At 37.9% G+C, this 15,807-nt stretch overlaps 1 protein-coding gene across 13 annotated transcripts in view; it reads right to left on the bottom strand.

The window, feature by feature from the left end:
* The window catches only part of Cd44 (CD44 molecule (IN blood group)), an 83,427-nt gene that overhangs the window by 30,106 nt on the left and 37,514 nt on the right, over positions 1-15,807 (bottom strand). For 8 of the 13 annotated variants that reach the window (XM_074044434.1, XM_020184493.2, XM_074044445.1 and 5 more), the window contains exons 4-5: positions 11,386-11,457; positions 8,530-8,745 (exon numbers count right to left, since the gene is read on the bottom strand). In XM_074044434.1, coding sequence (XP_073900535.1) covers positions 8,530-8,745; positions 11,386-11,457 — 288 coding nt within the window. Of the gene's footprint in view, positions 1-721; positions 848-1,962; positions 2,092-4,170; positions 4,291-8,529; positions 8,746-11,385; positions 11,458-15,807 lie in introns of all 13 variants that reach the window. The other 5 variants (XM_074044406.1, XM_020184499.2, XM_074044413.1 and 2 more) reach the window with 4 other exon arrangements.

The following is a 15,807-nucleotide window of genomic DNA, read 5'->3' as shown; positions in this document are numbered from 1 at the left end:
TTTATTCTACAAAGGTTATAATGGTCACTAATTTGGATACAATACGTAGTGGGCTCACTACATAGCACTACAATTAGCACTGCCTTACTAAAGGTGAACTGGTATTTACTCTTTCTTCTTTTCAAACTGTCTCTGTTATATTGGTGCCTAGCATGCTTGTTAAAACTCTGGGTTTGTTCCTTTGAACTCAACCAGGTTAATTAAGAGAATTATTGAGCTCTTTGTCTCATCTTTAAAATCCTTCTAGGGCCTTCTTAGCCTTCATTGAGGGTCATCTACACCTTTGAATGAATACCCTCCTAATCACATTCTCCAAGTCTATTTCTCCACCAGTCTATGAGCCTCTTGAAGGCTCAGGCTTTTTTAATCTTTGTGTTCCCTAGCACAGCAGGTACACACGAAGATTTGCTGTAATGTTTTACTATTCATTTCTCTGACAACACTTGATAATTCAAAGAGACTCTAAAGTAGCAGATAAACAAAACAGAAAGAACAGAAGACATTTAAAATCTTAGGAGATTTTTCTTTCAAATGTTTTGTCTCTTGTTCAAAATTTTTTATGTCTTCTTCCACTATCTCTTCCAGGTAAATAACTAAAGATATAGGTATAGGCCCAGTCATTTTCCCCACTAATTATTCCCAAGATAGTTACTGTTAGGTGTCACTTAGATCGATCACTACACCTTTCATAAATGGTTCTACTGTAATCGATTATTCTTACTGGTACTGGCGATAAAATCTTCATCATCATCAATGCCTGATCCAGAAAAACTGATGTGTTTGTCTCTTTCGTCTTCATTTTCTTCATTGGGCTCCCAGCCTGTTGAGATGGTATTTGACTCCGTACCTGTTGTGGTGACTTGCATTAGTACTTGACCTAACCAACTCATTTGACAAAGGAAGGAAGTCAGGGACAGGAAGTATAATGGACATCCCAAGATTTTTAAGAAGAAAATGAGAGAGTTGACTCGTACACATCAAGTTTTTATGTCCTTGACTCTGCAGGTAGTATATAAATCTCAAAACAATTTACAACTGAACATTCTCTTTAAGGAAGCTACATAGCCTAACCAAAGAAGTAAAAGCAAAGCAAAACAAACAAACAAAAAAAACAAAATTAATCAACGCTCCCCCATGTTTTCAGATATATTTCTTATTAGCTCATTAGGCGTAGGATGTCAAGAATAGAATAAAAGGTTTCATGTGTCCCTATTTGTTTTGTCAAGACACCTTCAGAAAAACCTTGAAATCTAACCTATATTCATCATTTCTAAAATCCTCCATGGCATTCAGAATTTGCTCATTCGTTTTTAAATCTTCTTTAGCTTCAGTAAAAATGGAATCAAAGCTGCAATTACCACAAACACTTCATGAAAATTGGCTGAAGTTCAGATTTTGACACTTTTGATGCAATCATAGAAGAGGAGATGGAAACTTTTAACCTCTTCTCAGAGGTTACTGCAGAAGATGCTTCTTTTCTAAAAAGGGGTTTTCTAACTTTCAAATGAGATTCAGGCTATCTTATGGAATGACCATAAGATGGACTATTAGTGTCCATCCCAAGAATAATTCCATTGATGAAAGGTTTTAAAATATTGTTAGCTCTAGCTATGCTCCTTTGTTTTCTCTTAAAAAGTCAAGAGTTTTTTTTCTTATGACTTTGGTAAATTTAGAATATGCATGAATACTCTTTCAGACTTGAAAGTTTGTTCTGTTGTCAAGAAAGACCTGCCTCCATTTTGGTTTCCAAATTACCCTCCTCCTGGCTATATAAATTCAATAGAATAGGAAAAAGAAAACTGAATATTAAAGTTGTAAAATCAAGCATATTGATCTCAAAGTTCACAGTCCTTTCTAAATCATCACAAATATTTGTGAGACCAGAGTGGACTTTAGACTTTTAGGTTAGTGCAAATTATTAAAGACTGTCAAGAAAACATATGAGATAATAGAACTCATTACCAGCCATTTTTGTTGTTGTGGGAAGATGATTCTTGGACTCTAATGGTTGAAACAACCATGAAAGCCAGGGCTGGGCTTGTTGCCTCTTGGTTGCTGTTTCAGGAGTGGTACCAATAGTGGTCATCAAGGCTGTTGTAACCATGATTGAATTGATTGTTGAAAGGTTAATTATCAGTTCCTAAGAAATAGCATTGTAAATGCTTTCACTCTTTTATAACTCGAGAGAATCATCTTTACCCAATATAGATGGTGGAAAGAAAAAGAAAAGCTCCCATTTCTTTCAAAGGCCCAAACTAGAATTCATAAAATGTCAGAGATGGAAGGACCTTAAATGTCATGTGGTTTAAGCTTCTCATCTTAAAGATGAAAAATTTGTGCTGGACAGAGCTTCTGATGTGTTTGAAGTCTGAAGGCTGATTAGCACAGAAAGGCCTCAAGGAGGCTGTGAGCGTTGTCTTTGAATTTTGAGTCTGTAATGTAAAAGAGTGATGAAATTTTTGTCTCCTCTCCTATGAGGCCAAACTAGGACCTGTGATGAGTATTTCAGAACTATGGATGTTCTTTCAAATGCTAGATTTAAAAAAGGAATAATCTGAATGGTCCAGTAATTAACTTCTTCATAAAATATACCCCCCACTATCTGGAGATCTTTTGGCAGGAAAGCTGTGTAAGAGATCAAATGATTAGAAGGGTTTATTGAACTCCCCCACTTAAGATCCTCCAAATCTGAGCATTCATGATTCTAAAACTCAGCTTTTTAGAGTCCTAGCCCTTTAACCTTCTATACAATCCATGTTGGTCAACAAATATCATCATCCGAGAAAATTAGTGTATGATATTTCTGCCGGAAGTCACAGACAGATAATCCCAGGAAACCCAAACACAGGGAAGAATGACACATAAAGTAGAAGATTAAAGAAAATACCTTTTCACTTTTCTCCATTTAGACTCCAAATCCCCTAGTAAACTTTCCCTGGTCATTTTTCTATCACCACCAAATTGTGCAAAGCAGAACAGTCCATTTGAGTCCCATTTTTTGAAAATAGTATAATAAACCAGGAAAGACAAACAGAGATGATCCCACTATTAAGACCAGAATCAAGACTCTTGATTAAGAAACTTCGGAAGACTGCCATTTCTACCACCGTGATGTACACCAGAAGAATATTAGATAATAGCAGACAAAAAGCAAGGGCAAGTTCAAGCAGAAAAGCTGAAACCATCATTAAACTTCCAAATACAGAAGTGAGAGACATTTTTTGCAGCTATCAAGAAAGCACAGAAATGATCCAAGAAGTAATAGGCCCAAAGATCTTTTCCTTCACACATTTGTCCTATGAAGATAAACATAAGCATTTAAAATCAGCATTTTCTTTATTCTATACTCTCTCCCCCCTCCCACTTCAGCATGATTTTAACCTAAGACACAGCCATCATACATGATATCAACACTGTTTTCCTTATACGATTACTTGTAAGGATAGAATATAGTTTATTCAATGTCTTAAAGATAAGCAAATGTAAAGGACCATTTTTCCATATTAATTACTCCTCTCAGCAGAAAAAGAAGCTTATTTATTTTGAAATATAGCCATGTCATCCATCAATGAAAGTTAATAAATTAAGATGTTTGTCATCTCCAATTATTATGGACTGAATCTTCTCCACATACCAAAGCCCTCAATTCAAAATACTTAGCAGGAATTTAGAGATAAGAACTAAATATCCAGAAGCTTGTTAACGATCTAGACTTTGACGTAGATCAGCAGGTCATTTCCTGTAACTTATAGGAAACATTTTAAGAGCCAAACAAGTGTCCAGGGCCTACACTTTTTATATGTAAGTCAGCATTTCCTGCTTTTATTACTGACTGTGATAATTCAATCAGCAGAAAACAGAAGTGTGCATCTTCTAATAGACATCTTTCCAGAGAACATCTGAATGTATCTCCTTGTGTAAGCTCTGAAGGGAAAGCAATTCTGATTCTATGTCCTTGTTGCCAAAAGGAAAACAGGGCATTTAGGAGTATTTTATCATACCCCCAGACCCACAGGCCATGATGATAGGCAAAACGATACCAGACCCTGCCCTCACTAAGGAGACTGAGGAGCATCCATAGGAAACTTTGGTGTGCTAACAGACATCCTCCTCGACACTAAAAGACCTGGCATTCTGGACAAAGGATAAGCAAAAGACATAATAGTTTACCTGTGATTGCTGTTGTTGGGAGATCCTGAGTCTTAGGTTGTGAATTACCAAACCAAAACCACATCCAATTACTTTGCTCCTGAGCTGCTGCATGGCTGTTTGAGTGCACAGTTGAGGTAACTGGATCAATTATGAAAATATCATTTAGTAAGATTCCCTCTATAAAACCTATAGTCTTCATTCTGTGTATAGTATCTGTATTTGTTATAGGAAGAAGATTAGCAAAGAGAAATGGAGGTCTCTAGTTTTATCTTTCCAACCTCCTAACATCTCCCAAAATCTTGAGACTATATCATAAATGCAAATTTGTATGCATATCAATCCAATAATTCTCAGTCTTTAAACTGAACCACCTGAAATCATGATCAGAACAAAGTCAAGCAGGAACTTAATTCTTCAATTAAAGGAGATTTGCTACTTTTGTGGGGTTTTTGGGCAATTCTCAGGTTTAAACTCTGGATCTTGAACTTACAAAGCTGGTGCTCTACCACTTGAGCCACACACCCTAGCCTGAAATTTGCTACTTTCTTGATTGGGTAACTCTGCCATGAACAGAAGGTCTTCAACACAGCATAGCACAAAGTTTCTTTCATTCATTTACCTTTGGAGGATCATTGTGGAGTTGTGGATATTGATTCATATTTTTGGGGTCTGTCTAGCATTGTATCAAGGTCATTTGTAACAACTGGTGCTGGTGCTTCAAAGCTCTACCCACACTCATCAAATTCAAGTAAACTTTATATGTGATCAAGAACTTTTCAAAGGGTATGGGTTCAAAGTGTTGTAATTAGATAAAGGTTTCTGAAGTCTCCATCTGTAACGGTCACTTTAAATTCTAATTCAGTATGTTTCCAGAAAATATACAAAACTACCAAAATTAAAGAAAGATTGAACTAGCTACTCAAATTACAGAAAGATTAATGATAACACTTTGTAATTTAAAACTCTGTCATTTGACTTTCAAGTTGAACTTGAGTCTACAATCTTTCCCTACAGAAACAGAATGGCAAGAATCATTAGTACAAATTTCTAAACCAGCTGAGGTTAAAAAAAAATTTAAATCATATACCCCTTTGAAAATCTGATATAAGGTATTCCCTTTGTCCTCAAAAGAGTGACCCTATACATAAACACTCTCAAAATTTTGCACATTTTATTTCAGGTGGTTCTTGAATACTTAATAGAACCTATTAAAAGTCCATGAGCTCCAGTTAAAAATTTTAACATTCTACATGCCAAATGCCAACAGCAGGTACAATGTGGTCTATGCTCTAAGGGATGCATTAGTTCAGAACAGAGAGCAGAAAGATAGGAGCTAATTTCACTTACAATTAATCCATTAAATATGAGCACCCCCTGGAAAGTCCACAGACACCCCATTCATTCTCACCACAGAAACTTTAGTAAACATGCACAGTTCCTGCCACTCTCACCCCACAGTACACTGGGAAAAAAAATAGTGCAACAGGAAATAAACAGACAAGAGAAAGATAAAAATAGGCATTATTTCTGTCTTTCTGAAAGGAGTTGTATAAGGAGGGGAAAATGAAAAAAGCAGCCTAGCCAGCAGTTTCCAATTTGCCCCACCCAAGTAGGCCATGCCAGAACTCCCCGCCACAAAAATATCATTTGACACCCAGAAGACAAGGAAATAGAGTGTTCCAAGGCAGGAGTCTGCTTCCTGAATGAGTTTAGATTCTTGATTCCAGAGAACTCCAGATCATCACTAGGACGGAGCTGATGACACTCCTCCAGCACAGCTCTCCCAAAAATAACACTTATAATAAACAGCCTGTGGGAAGTCCAAACCTACACAGGTGGTTGTTCTTGCTGGTATCCCCTATTGCCACCCACTGAGGACCCTGAAAGAAGGGAGGAGAGTCAAGCCAAAGGCAGGCTTCTTCCATGTAGTCAGCCAGCCCTCCTCTTGATCTCTGACCCTTGCATGAACCATGGAGGATTTGTAATCACTTCCTCTCACTATGTCTCAACTCTTAGACCAACAGTGATAAGGTCTTGGGAATTTCCTCCCTGGACTTAGAAAATATAATTCTACTCAAGAACTTATCACTGTTAACTCTTTCTATTATATTATAGACAATGTTCAAGTTTCTCCCTTGAGTTTTTTGTTTGTTTGGTTTGGTTTGAGTTCATTTTTATACCCTTCTTTGCATGAACGAATCTACTTGGAGCTGCTATATTGAATCCTATGGCACTTTAACGATGCTCCGTCTAACCCTGGACTCATCCTGGTGGACAATTAATCTCTCCCTTAACTATTAAAAGGAACTTGGTGGGGCTGAGCGTATAGCTCAGTGACAAAGCACTTGTCTGGAATATACAACATCCTAGGTTCGATCCCTAGCACTGCAATAATAATAATACTATCTACAAACAAAACAAATGAATATTCTGTTTTTTTTTTTTTTTTAAGAAACTTAGTTAAGTGTTGCATAGCAAGAAAGCATAATTCTTTTCTCTACTGGAGTCCTAGGCTATGTTTTAGGTAAGTCTCACACTCCTTTTCCTTGATTTCTGAACTAATATGTTGTAACCATGAAGACAGGCCCAGCTCTGAACCCCAGTAACTAGAGCAGTGTCTGGCACAGAAAAGCCTCCAAATGTGGGCAGAGTGAGTGAAAATCTCATTCATCCTGACTTCTCTTCAACATCACTTCCTAACAGTACTTATCACTGGATCCCAAGCATTTGAATAGGATAGAACTGGTCCATAATAGGTCCCCGATATACATTTGCTAACTGACTAACTTAGGCAGGAGATGTGCTAAGGATGGTCATAACATGTGTTAATTGCTTTTCCTGAAGCACATGTGAAATGCTCACTGCATTATTAGGCTATTAGCGAGGGGAATGTTAACCTCATCTAATCCATGCAAGATGTATTTTGTTGGAATTTTCTTCCATGGAGGAGAATGGGACTTTAGGTCAGACCTGTTCTTCTTCCTTCTGAGACCACTAATTACTATGTTTGCTAACTACTGACAAAATTGCACACCCTAGTGATGAGCACCTTCAACATGGTTGCCTTAGAAGTGCAAAGAACTCAAGAAGCAGCAAATAGCCAGCAGCACTGCCTGCTTGTTTTCCAGAAGCTTTTCTGGAGACATGTTGCCCACCAGACTTACAAACAAGGAGATACAACCCCCAGAGAGCCAATAACTAGAGAAAACTTGAACAGTTTGACCAGATTGGCTGTTTTTGAAATGCTTCAAAGACTGTCAGGAATGAGTGGAATCCCAAACCTATCCATATCAAACTGCTAACGGAAATTTAAAACACTGTTGACTGAGCAGTCCTAAATTAAGTCAGAGTGCTGTGGAGGTTTCCCTGGCTTCTGGGTGACAAGGAATAGAAAGGGCCCCATCCTGAGTATTCGCAAACCAGTAAATTTCAGTTACGTTGTCTGGAAGCCAGAGTTCCACCCCCTCAGGAGCTGCAGCCAGGAAAAGAGAAAATCCACACCATACTAGGAAATCCACTCAAGGTTTAGTTGCCCTAATAGGGTTTGAGTAATCCTCTACAGAGGGGTCACAGATCTGGAAACCTGTTTTAAAACAAACCACAGAGGAAATGCAGACAAGGAAGCAAAGAAGGAGGCTAGAGGGAGATATAGGAACTTTCCAAAGGAACCCAGTGGCACAAACCCAAAGCCAGTGTTTACATCTTTCCCCTCTTGCAGGCCCAAATAATGAATAAGCCCCATACACCAAATGAGCATCAAGGACCTTCCCCAATGGGAAGGAATATAGCTGATTTAATTTGATCAGAAAGCTCTAGATATGCTTCCTCAAACCCAAAACAAAGGAATGTTTTGGTAAATTGTGGTTGATGAATGTGATCAAATATTAGACAACCAATAACTTGAGAATAAATCAGGTTAAAACACAAAAATATAAACTTGAGTGGAAAAAGAAGTCCATGGAATGGAATACATAGTCTATAATCCTAATTTTATAAAAACAATCTTACCCATGGTGAGTAAGAACAAGAAAGAAACAAGTGAAAGTGAAAATTGTTTCTGTACCAGTCTTGAGTGATCACCATATCCTCAGGGACCAGAGAATAAGTGGTGTTCTTTTAAATAAAAAATATCCTTCTGATACAGTACTTTTTACCTCAAGGGAAGAAAAACAGAATTGTAGATGGGGAAAAAAATGATAGGCAGAGTAGTCAATGCATACAGAGCACTAATAGGCACCTCCTCCCCACCCGATGTCACCTATGTCTAGGTGTCTAGAGACAGGAGAAAATCAACACTGGAGTGCATATCACTCAGGAAGATCACAGGCATCTTGCCAAAGAATTGCAATTGGAAATCACAGTGACTCGTTCTCTTACTGGTAGCTGTGGTACTCTCGTACATGCTGTCTTGGTCTGGGTTTGGGTGTGCAGTTGGAAAGCGGGTGGGGAGGATGTAAGCATCCAAAGTGCTCCTCTCACTGGAGGATCCACTGCTTGTATCTTCATCCATAAGAAGGGAGGAGTTGATGTCTTTCTCGTGTGTTCTGTATTCCCCTTTCTTGCTGTGGCGGGTGCCATCACGGTTGACAATAGCTGGGGAGAGAGAAGCACTTTCAGAACTTCACAGTAGATATATTTTGGAAAGACTTTGGGGGCTGGCAGAATGGCTGAAGTGTAGAGGGCCTGCCTAGCAAGCGTGAGGCTCTGAGTTCAGACCCCAGTACTGCCAATAAAAAAAAAAGAAGAAGAAGAAGAAGAAGAAAGACTTTGGATTATGATACAATTTTTTTGAAACTATTTTCTTTTGTATTAAGAATGGCTACCTAACTAGTGGTGAGATACAGGAACTGTGTTCTGAGAAAGTACATTCTCCCCCACTCCCCGGAAATGAGGAAGAGAAAGAAGAGGTGCTGAGGAATCACTCTATCTGATAATCTGAGTTTCATGTACCTCTGTATAAGGGAACCTCTAAGCCTCAGTTTCCTCATTAGTAAGGTGAGAATATTGCCCATGGATGTGGTTGTTGCAAGCCTATGTGACATATTATAACTCAAGTTTCAGCATAGTATTCAAAATATTGGATGCTCAATAAATGATAATCTTCTGAAATACATAGAAGATTGTTGCTGTTAATTCCACCCATTTCCATAAAGGATTTGAAACATCAGACAAATAACCTCTACAAAGAAGATATATTTGTAACCCATAAAGAAACAGATTTTCTCTCTTAAGGGTGAATTTTGTCAGTTTAACCAAACCCCCACTCCTAACTAGGACATAAGTGGTTCTAAATATTGACAGAGCCCCTGCCATCCTCTGTGAAAATCAACCTTAAATTTAACAAGCACTGATACATATAAAGACCAAAATCTATGGTATAAACAAACAAAGGACTAGAATGGAGCAGAAGAGAAAATGCACAAATGAATTTGTTCATTCTCCTCCCTAAAAAGTATTCCCTTCCCTATGAGCCACTCACTACACACATGTGCATTTGGCTGAAATTATTTTCTGTTGAATGACATTGGTGGAACTAAAGATTTCTTTTGTCCACCTACCTAGCTTGTTCAAGTGGAACCATTAATAAAATATTAAAAAACCTTAAAATCTCAGTCACCTTAATACTCTCTGCAGATGAAGATACAGTAAGAAAAGATTATTGACTGTCACAGTCTATTTTCTACTGCTGTAACAAAATACTTGAGACTGGGAAACTTATTTTGAAAGATAGTTCATTTGGCTCATGGTTCTAGAGGCTTGGAAGTCCAAGAGCATGGCAGCAGCATCTGCTTGGCATCTGGTGAGGACCTTCTTGCTCCATCATAATATGAAGTGTGTATCACATGGTGAGACAGCACAAGCATGCCAACTCAAGTCTCTTCCTCTTCTTATAAAGCTACTAATGCCATCATGGGGACCCCAGATCCCAAAAGCCCACCTTCAATACCATTAGCATGTGAATTTGGGAATTAAGTTTTCCCCACACATGAACTTTTGGGGGACATATTCAAACCATAGCATGACTACATTCATACAAATCTGAACTTTGAAAGAGATCTGTGAGAACCAAGAAAATTAAGCATTTATTGAGCATCTATTACAAGTCAAGTAAGCATTAGCCCCTTTATATTTTTCAGGTTTCATCACAATTCTTGTATGTTATGCCATTTATACATAGGAGAAAACTGAGGCTCAAGAAAACTGAGGCTCGTAAAAAGTCATTCCTCTAAGATCACACAAGTGGTAAGGAAAAAGAATTTCAAACCAAGCCTGATTTATACATCACATTTCACGCTGCAGTCATTGTGATCAGTGTAAAGTCTCCCTTCCCATTGCAAGGTAACAGTGGAAGGCTGGATTTGGATGGCCTAGGAAGGTTCTCATCCCACTGCTACTACTACCATGCTCATGCATCCTGCTGTGGTCTAGCTCTGAGGAAGCAGAAATCAGCCCTCCTCAACACTGTGCTATTTCCCAAAGAAATGAACCTTACAGGAATAAGATCAGGGTTCATAATAGGTTGACCAATTTGAAAGTTCTGGTTGGTAATTCCCATTTTCAGAAGTACCATATGCATTCTTCTGTGGAAAATCAAGATGATTTGAGATGTGTGTGGTGTAAATTAATGTTGAAACACATACAGGAAAGTTTATACCCTTCATAATTATCTTTCAATAATCCAGTTATATCAAATAGAAAATCCCCATTTGGAGCCAGAATGCCCTTATCGCTAACACTTCTTAACTCCTTTGCACAAGACAAAGCATGGTTCAGGCTCACAGCCTTCAGCAACTAGAAGTTAAAGATGTTGTTTATTTTTTTTCAGAGTTAAGTTGCTTTTTAAGGTTATCTTCTATTTATGACAAGTGTTATTGGTTTTCATTTGAAGTTCTTTTAAAAAATAAATTAATTTTAAGTAGAAGAGAATGGGTCAATTACATAAAAAATATCAAGTAAATGATAAGTTTATATGTACACAGGTAGGCCCAAGTCATTTGAAAGTGGCTTTCAAATGACTGAAGTTTGAGGAAAAGTACTTTGGGGTAAACCAAAGAGGAGTTTCAAGCCATCATAGAAAAAGGGGAAGAAACACTGAATCACAGCCAACCTTCCCTACCCCTAGGGAAATGACTAACATTCTATTCAAATATAAACCATAGAGAACACACCAGATGACTTTCCTCAGAATGGAAAAACTTAACCAACATGAAAAGAGATACAAGAGATACGTACTTATGGTAACTTGTCCATCAAAGGAATTGGGCAGGTCTGTGACTGAGGTACAGTCTTCTTCTTCAAGTGGAGCTATAGAGAAAAGGAAAAACCACATTAAAATTAAAAGAAAAATTTGAGCAAAAATATGTCCTTATTTCTATTACTCAGGACAGGGTTTTATTATAACTTATCCCAAATAATTTCTTTTTCCTGAAACTTGGTAAGTGCTTGAGGAACTTCTTGTCTTTTCATGATGCATTGTCCATTTTTGTTTAACTTCAAAAGTTGTGGAAACTTACTATCCTTACCCAACCATCTCATTAATTAAGAAATATATGTATCAGGCATAGTGGAAAGTCTGGGAGTTACTTGTGAATAAGATAGACATGAATCCTTCTCTAGTAAAACAACCATTATAGGGGTTAAATTTTTTTTTCTATTGTAAAAGTAGTATGTAAAATTTTTTAAAAAGAAATATATGAATTATCATGAGAAAATCATTTATAATCTCAGATACCAACAGAAATGATGAAAAACATGGCAGACACAAACAGCATGACAATCTGGAGATTAAAATAACATAATCAATAGGGAGTTTGCCTGATCAGAGAAAGTATCAATTGTTCCAGTAAGCATACCTAAGGATTAACCCTCAAAACTGTCTGCAAATATAAACCCGTCAACAAGCAGCAGATAAGCACTGGATGTTAATGCCATAGAAACAATGAAAGGAAGTGACAGCACAGGTGCTTGTTGATTCCTTTTAAGCTTTTCTCAACATTTATATGCCAAGCTATATAAGAAAAATGTAGAAAAAAGATGGACACATTTCTGTCCATGCTTCTGAGAAATTCTCAAGGTTATGGGAAACAAGTACTATTTCTTTACCTCTTTATAGTTTTGAAAGAAAAATATCCAAAATTTTCTTATTTGAAAATGAGGACATATAGCTAGCCAGGGAGATTTTGGAGGTATCTAACGTGTTTCTTAGGAATGCCACCAGAATATGTCCCAATTTATGAGCCCTTCTGTATGTTGCCCATATCCAGAAATGGGTTTTGGATTATGGCTTCTTGATGCCTGGCTGGCACATGGTGCTCCCCAAAATTCAAGAACAAAGGCAGGTAAGAGTAGTGCACTGGGAATTTCCAGGAGGTAGGTTGTCATGGGATCGGGCATGTCAGGAACACTGAAACAGTTTTGTGAATGATAATATGTGTTCCACAGACGCCATCATGCTCTATTTCACCTAAAATTTATAAAGAACATCAAATCTGACAAGGGTACCAAGATGGATGGTGACCCAAATGTGCAATTAATATATTCATGCTCCCATGTCAAATCATAAAGCCTTATTAGATAGCTGTTCACCCTCTCTAATAAGCACTGCACTGTTTTGAGAATGTCCCTGAGCCTAAAGCTTTGTTAAAGAGATACTTCCTGGTAGGCTACACTCAGAAACCTTGGCTTCACTGCCCCAAAATGGCCCAGAGACACATCAATTATTCAGACTGGCTATTGATGTCTGGGTGGCAGATAGAAAGGCACTTTCCCCCAGAATTGATGCATTTTGTGTATCCCATAAATATTGTCAAACAATTTTTAATACATGTTTGAATGGGTAAACAAATGTAAAATCTGCCCCATAGTTCTACCTCTGGACAAGAAGGAGACATTTTACTGAAAGTAAACTTAAAAATGAACTTGAATTAGTCGATTCTCTATGTACTTCACACAGAAGTGACAAGGTTCATAAAGGGACCTTAATTGCTGAGAGAAGTGGCAGTAAAAAAAAATCACAAAGCCTTTTTCCCAGGGTCTGACTTGTTTTTCTTTTAGTTACTAGCCACAGAAATACTACTGAGATTTTAAGTTTACAGAAGGTATCTGCTAAAATACAGTTGGCTTTTGTCCCTGTAGCCAACTTATGGAAGATGTCTACCACTAGGACTTGACTACCTGGTGGTAGTTCTCAAGTGGGGTTGAAATCAAAGATCTTTCCAAGAGATTCCGTGCATGGAACAGGTGGTTATCAAGATCTTTAGCTTACTAAATGCACCATCATCTGACTCCAAACCAAGACATTTAGAATGTATTTAAGCTTAGCCATATTTATCCTCACCTCTAGATTCTTTGTTTTCTTATTCAACAGGAGTTCTAATTCCTTTAAGATAAGAAACAGAGTTTCCGGCTCTTTCTTAGCCCTACTTTGCCTAGTAAATGCTCTCTCTAAACTTAAAACTTATTTTAAAAAAGAAGTCTATCAATCTTCGCCAATGTGGAAAATGAAGAAAAGGAAAAAAAGATTACTACTTTAATAAAATCGTTTTGGTATAAAATACACCTCCAGTATTTCTCAAGATTTTTAAGTGAACTAACACCCCCTCTCTAAAAAGAGGAAAGTTAGTGAATGCTGTTGACCACCTGTTTGGGGGATAGATCCAACATAATGGGCAAAATTAGGGCCAGGGAGCAAAACCTTGGGAAATGCTTGTCTGGAATGCTTCAATTCTAGGCCATAAAACAGTGTGAGCTTTTGCCTTTTTGAATTAAGGTTCTCAAAACCTTAATTCAAGGTAACACTATCTTGTAAAACAGGCAAGATGCGGGAACCCAACCACATAATTTATTCCATACGTTTGGACAAGATTCAGCAAAAGAAGCAAGAGCAGGGCCCAGAGACTCTGAGGAGCAGGAGGATCATACCAGTCCTTCGTCTCTTGATCAAGTCCTTCACCTCTGACCTCCTGCACCAAGATGGAGTACACTAGACCCCATGAGGCTTCATGTCTATTTCCTGTTTATCCAAGTATGTGCTTTTGCTCATTAGAACATCATTAAGATGGATATTCTGAGGGTTAGACCATGTACTCCCTATTGATCAAATTCCTTTTGTGTTTGTGCTCATATAACAAGGGAGGAGTAGACATTCTATAGTTTTCTTCTCCTTGTTTTGTCTGTCTCTTCATAGGTTAGTGACCTGGACACATCTAACATAATTCACTGGTTTCATATACTCCATTCCAACTATCCAGGCCCAAAACTTTCCCTTTCTCCTTAGCCCTAGATTGCCTCTCTGAATTCCTACTCTGATCCTTACTCCTAATGGAACAATTGGGTGCATGGCACACCCTAAAGCCACTAATGTAATCTTACAATGTCTTTGATGTCCCTTCTTTAGCTTAAAATCCCAGACACAGATTTTACATTCTACCACCATATGCAATTGTACATGGGATTCTATCTGTCTATTTATCTCTACCTATCTATCTATGTATACCTATCTATTTATCTCCATCTATCTATCCATCTATTTATCTCTATTTATCTTTATCTGCCCATCTATTTATCTCTATCAATCCATCTATTTATCTCTATCTAGCTATCTCTATCTATCCATCTATCTCTATCTATCTATCTATCTATCTATCTATCTATCTATCTATCTATCTATCTATAATGTCTCTGTTGTTTGTTTCATGGAAATAATGTCTTAAGTGACTTTTCAGCTAATTTAACATCCCCCTCCATTGTCAAGAAAAACTGACACTCCAAGAAGATACACCAAGTTCACTTCACTACACCCAGTTTCTCTTCACTCAGCTTCAGATCTTCAGGGAAACAGAAGGCTCACCTTGAGAAGTGAGGCTTTCGATTGTTGACATGCTAAAAAATTTGACATTTATGGTTTTGATCTTCTCAAAAGACCCTGAAGGCTGATGATGCATCAAATTCTTTAATTTTTCTGGGGCTTGAATTAGACTTGTGAGCATGAATTTCTAAGGTAGTGGTTGGAAGAAAGTTTGTAGACAGGGAAGGAGTCTGGCAGCAGTCCAGGATCTCCATCCTCACTTAACTTTCTGTTCTCTACTTGTCTCAACTATGGGGTAAGTGACATTCAGCAAGACCATGGACCTATCATGTATGCTCCTAGCCTTCTCTCCAGCCCCCGATATGATGAGTACTCAGTTAAGCCATTTGACTTGCACCCTCAAGCCATCATTAGATTTATGTCATTGCTCTATTCAAAACTGAAGTGATTTCCTACCTCACTAAGAATGAAGAGCCCTACATGATCTGGTCTTCACTTCCCTCTCTGACTTCATTCCCTAGCATTCTCCATACTGGTCAATGGATTGAAACCACCCTGGTCTTCCTGCTGTTCTTGGAACAGGACAAGGTACTCCTGCATGCATGGATTTCCACTGGCTGCCCCTTTTGCACATGGCTTCCTTCCTTCACTTTGATCTAGGCTCTCCTAAATATACCACCTCAGAGGTATATTCCCTGGCTACCTTCTCGGAAAAAAAGGAAGCATGCTTCGCTCTTTTCAATCCTCTTATTTTGCTTTCTTTATGGCACTTACATCACTTTCTGATATTTGATATTTGTTTATTGTTTGCCTCCCCATCCTAGCACATAAGCACTTTAGAAACAGGA

This window comes from Castor canadensis, chromosome 1 (assembly GCF_047511655.1).
Source record: "Castor canadensis chromosome 1, mCasCan1.hap1v2, whole genome shotgun sequence".
Lineage (NCBI taxonomy): Eukaryota > Metazoa > Chordata > Mammalia > Rodentia > Castoridae > Castor > Castor canadensis.
Note: the sequence above shows the minus strand (reverse complement) of the source record. Positions and strands in the feature narration are given on the sequence as shown.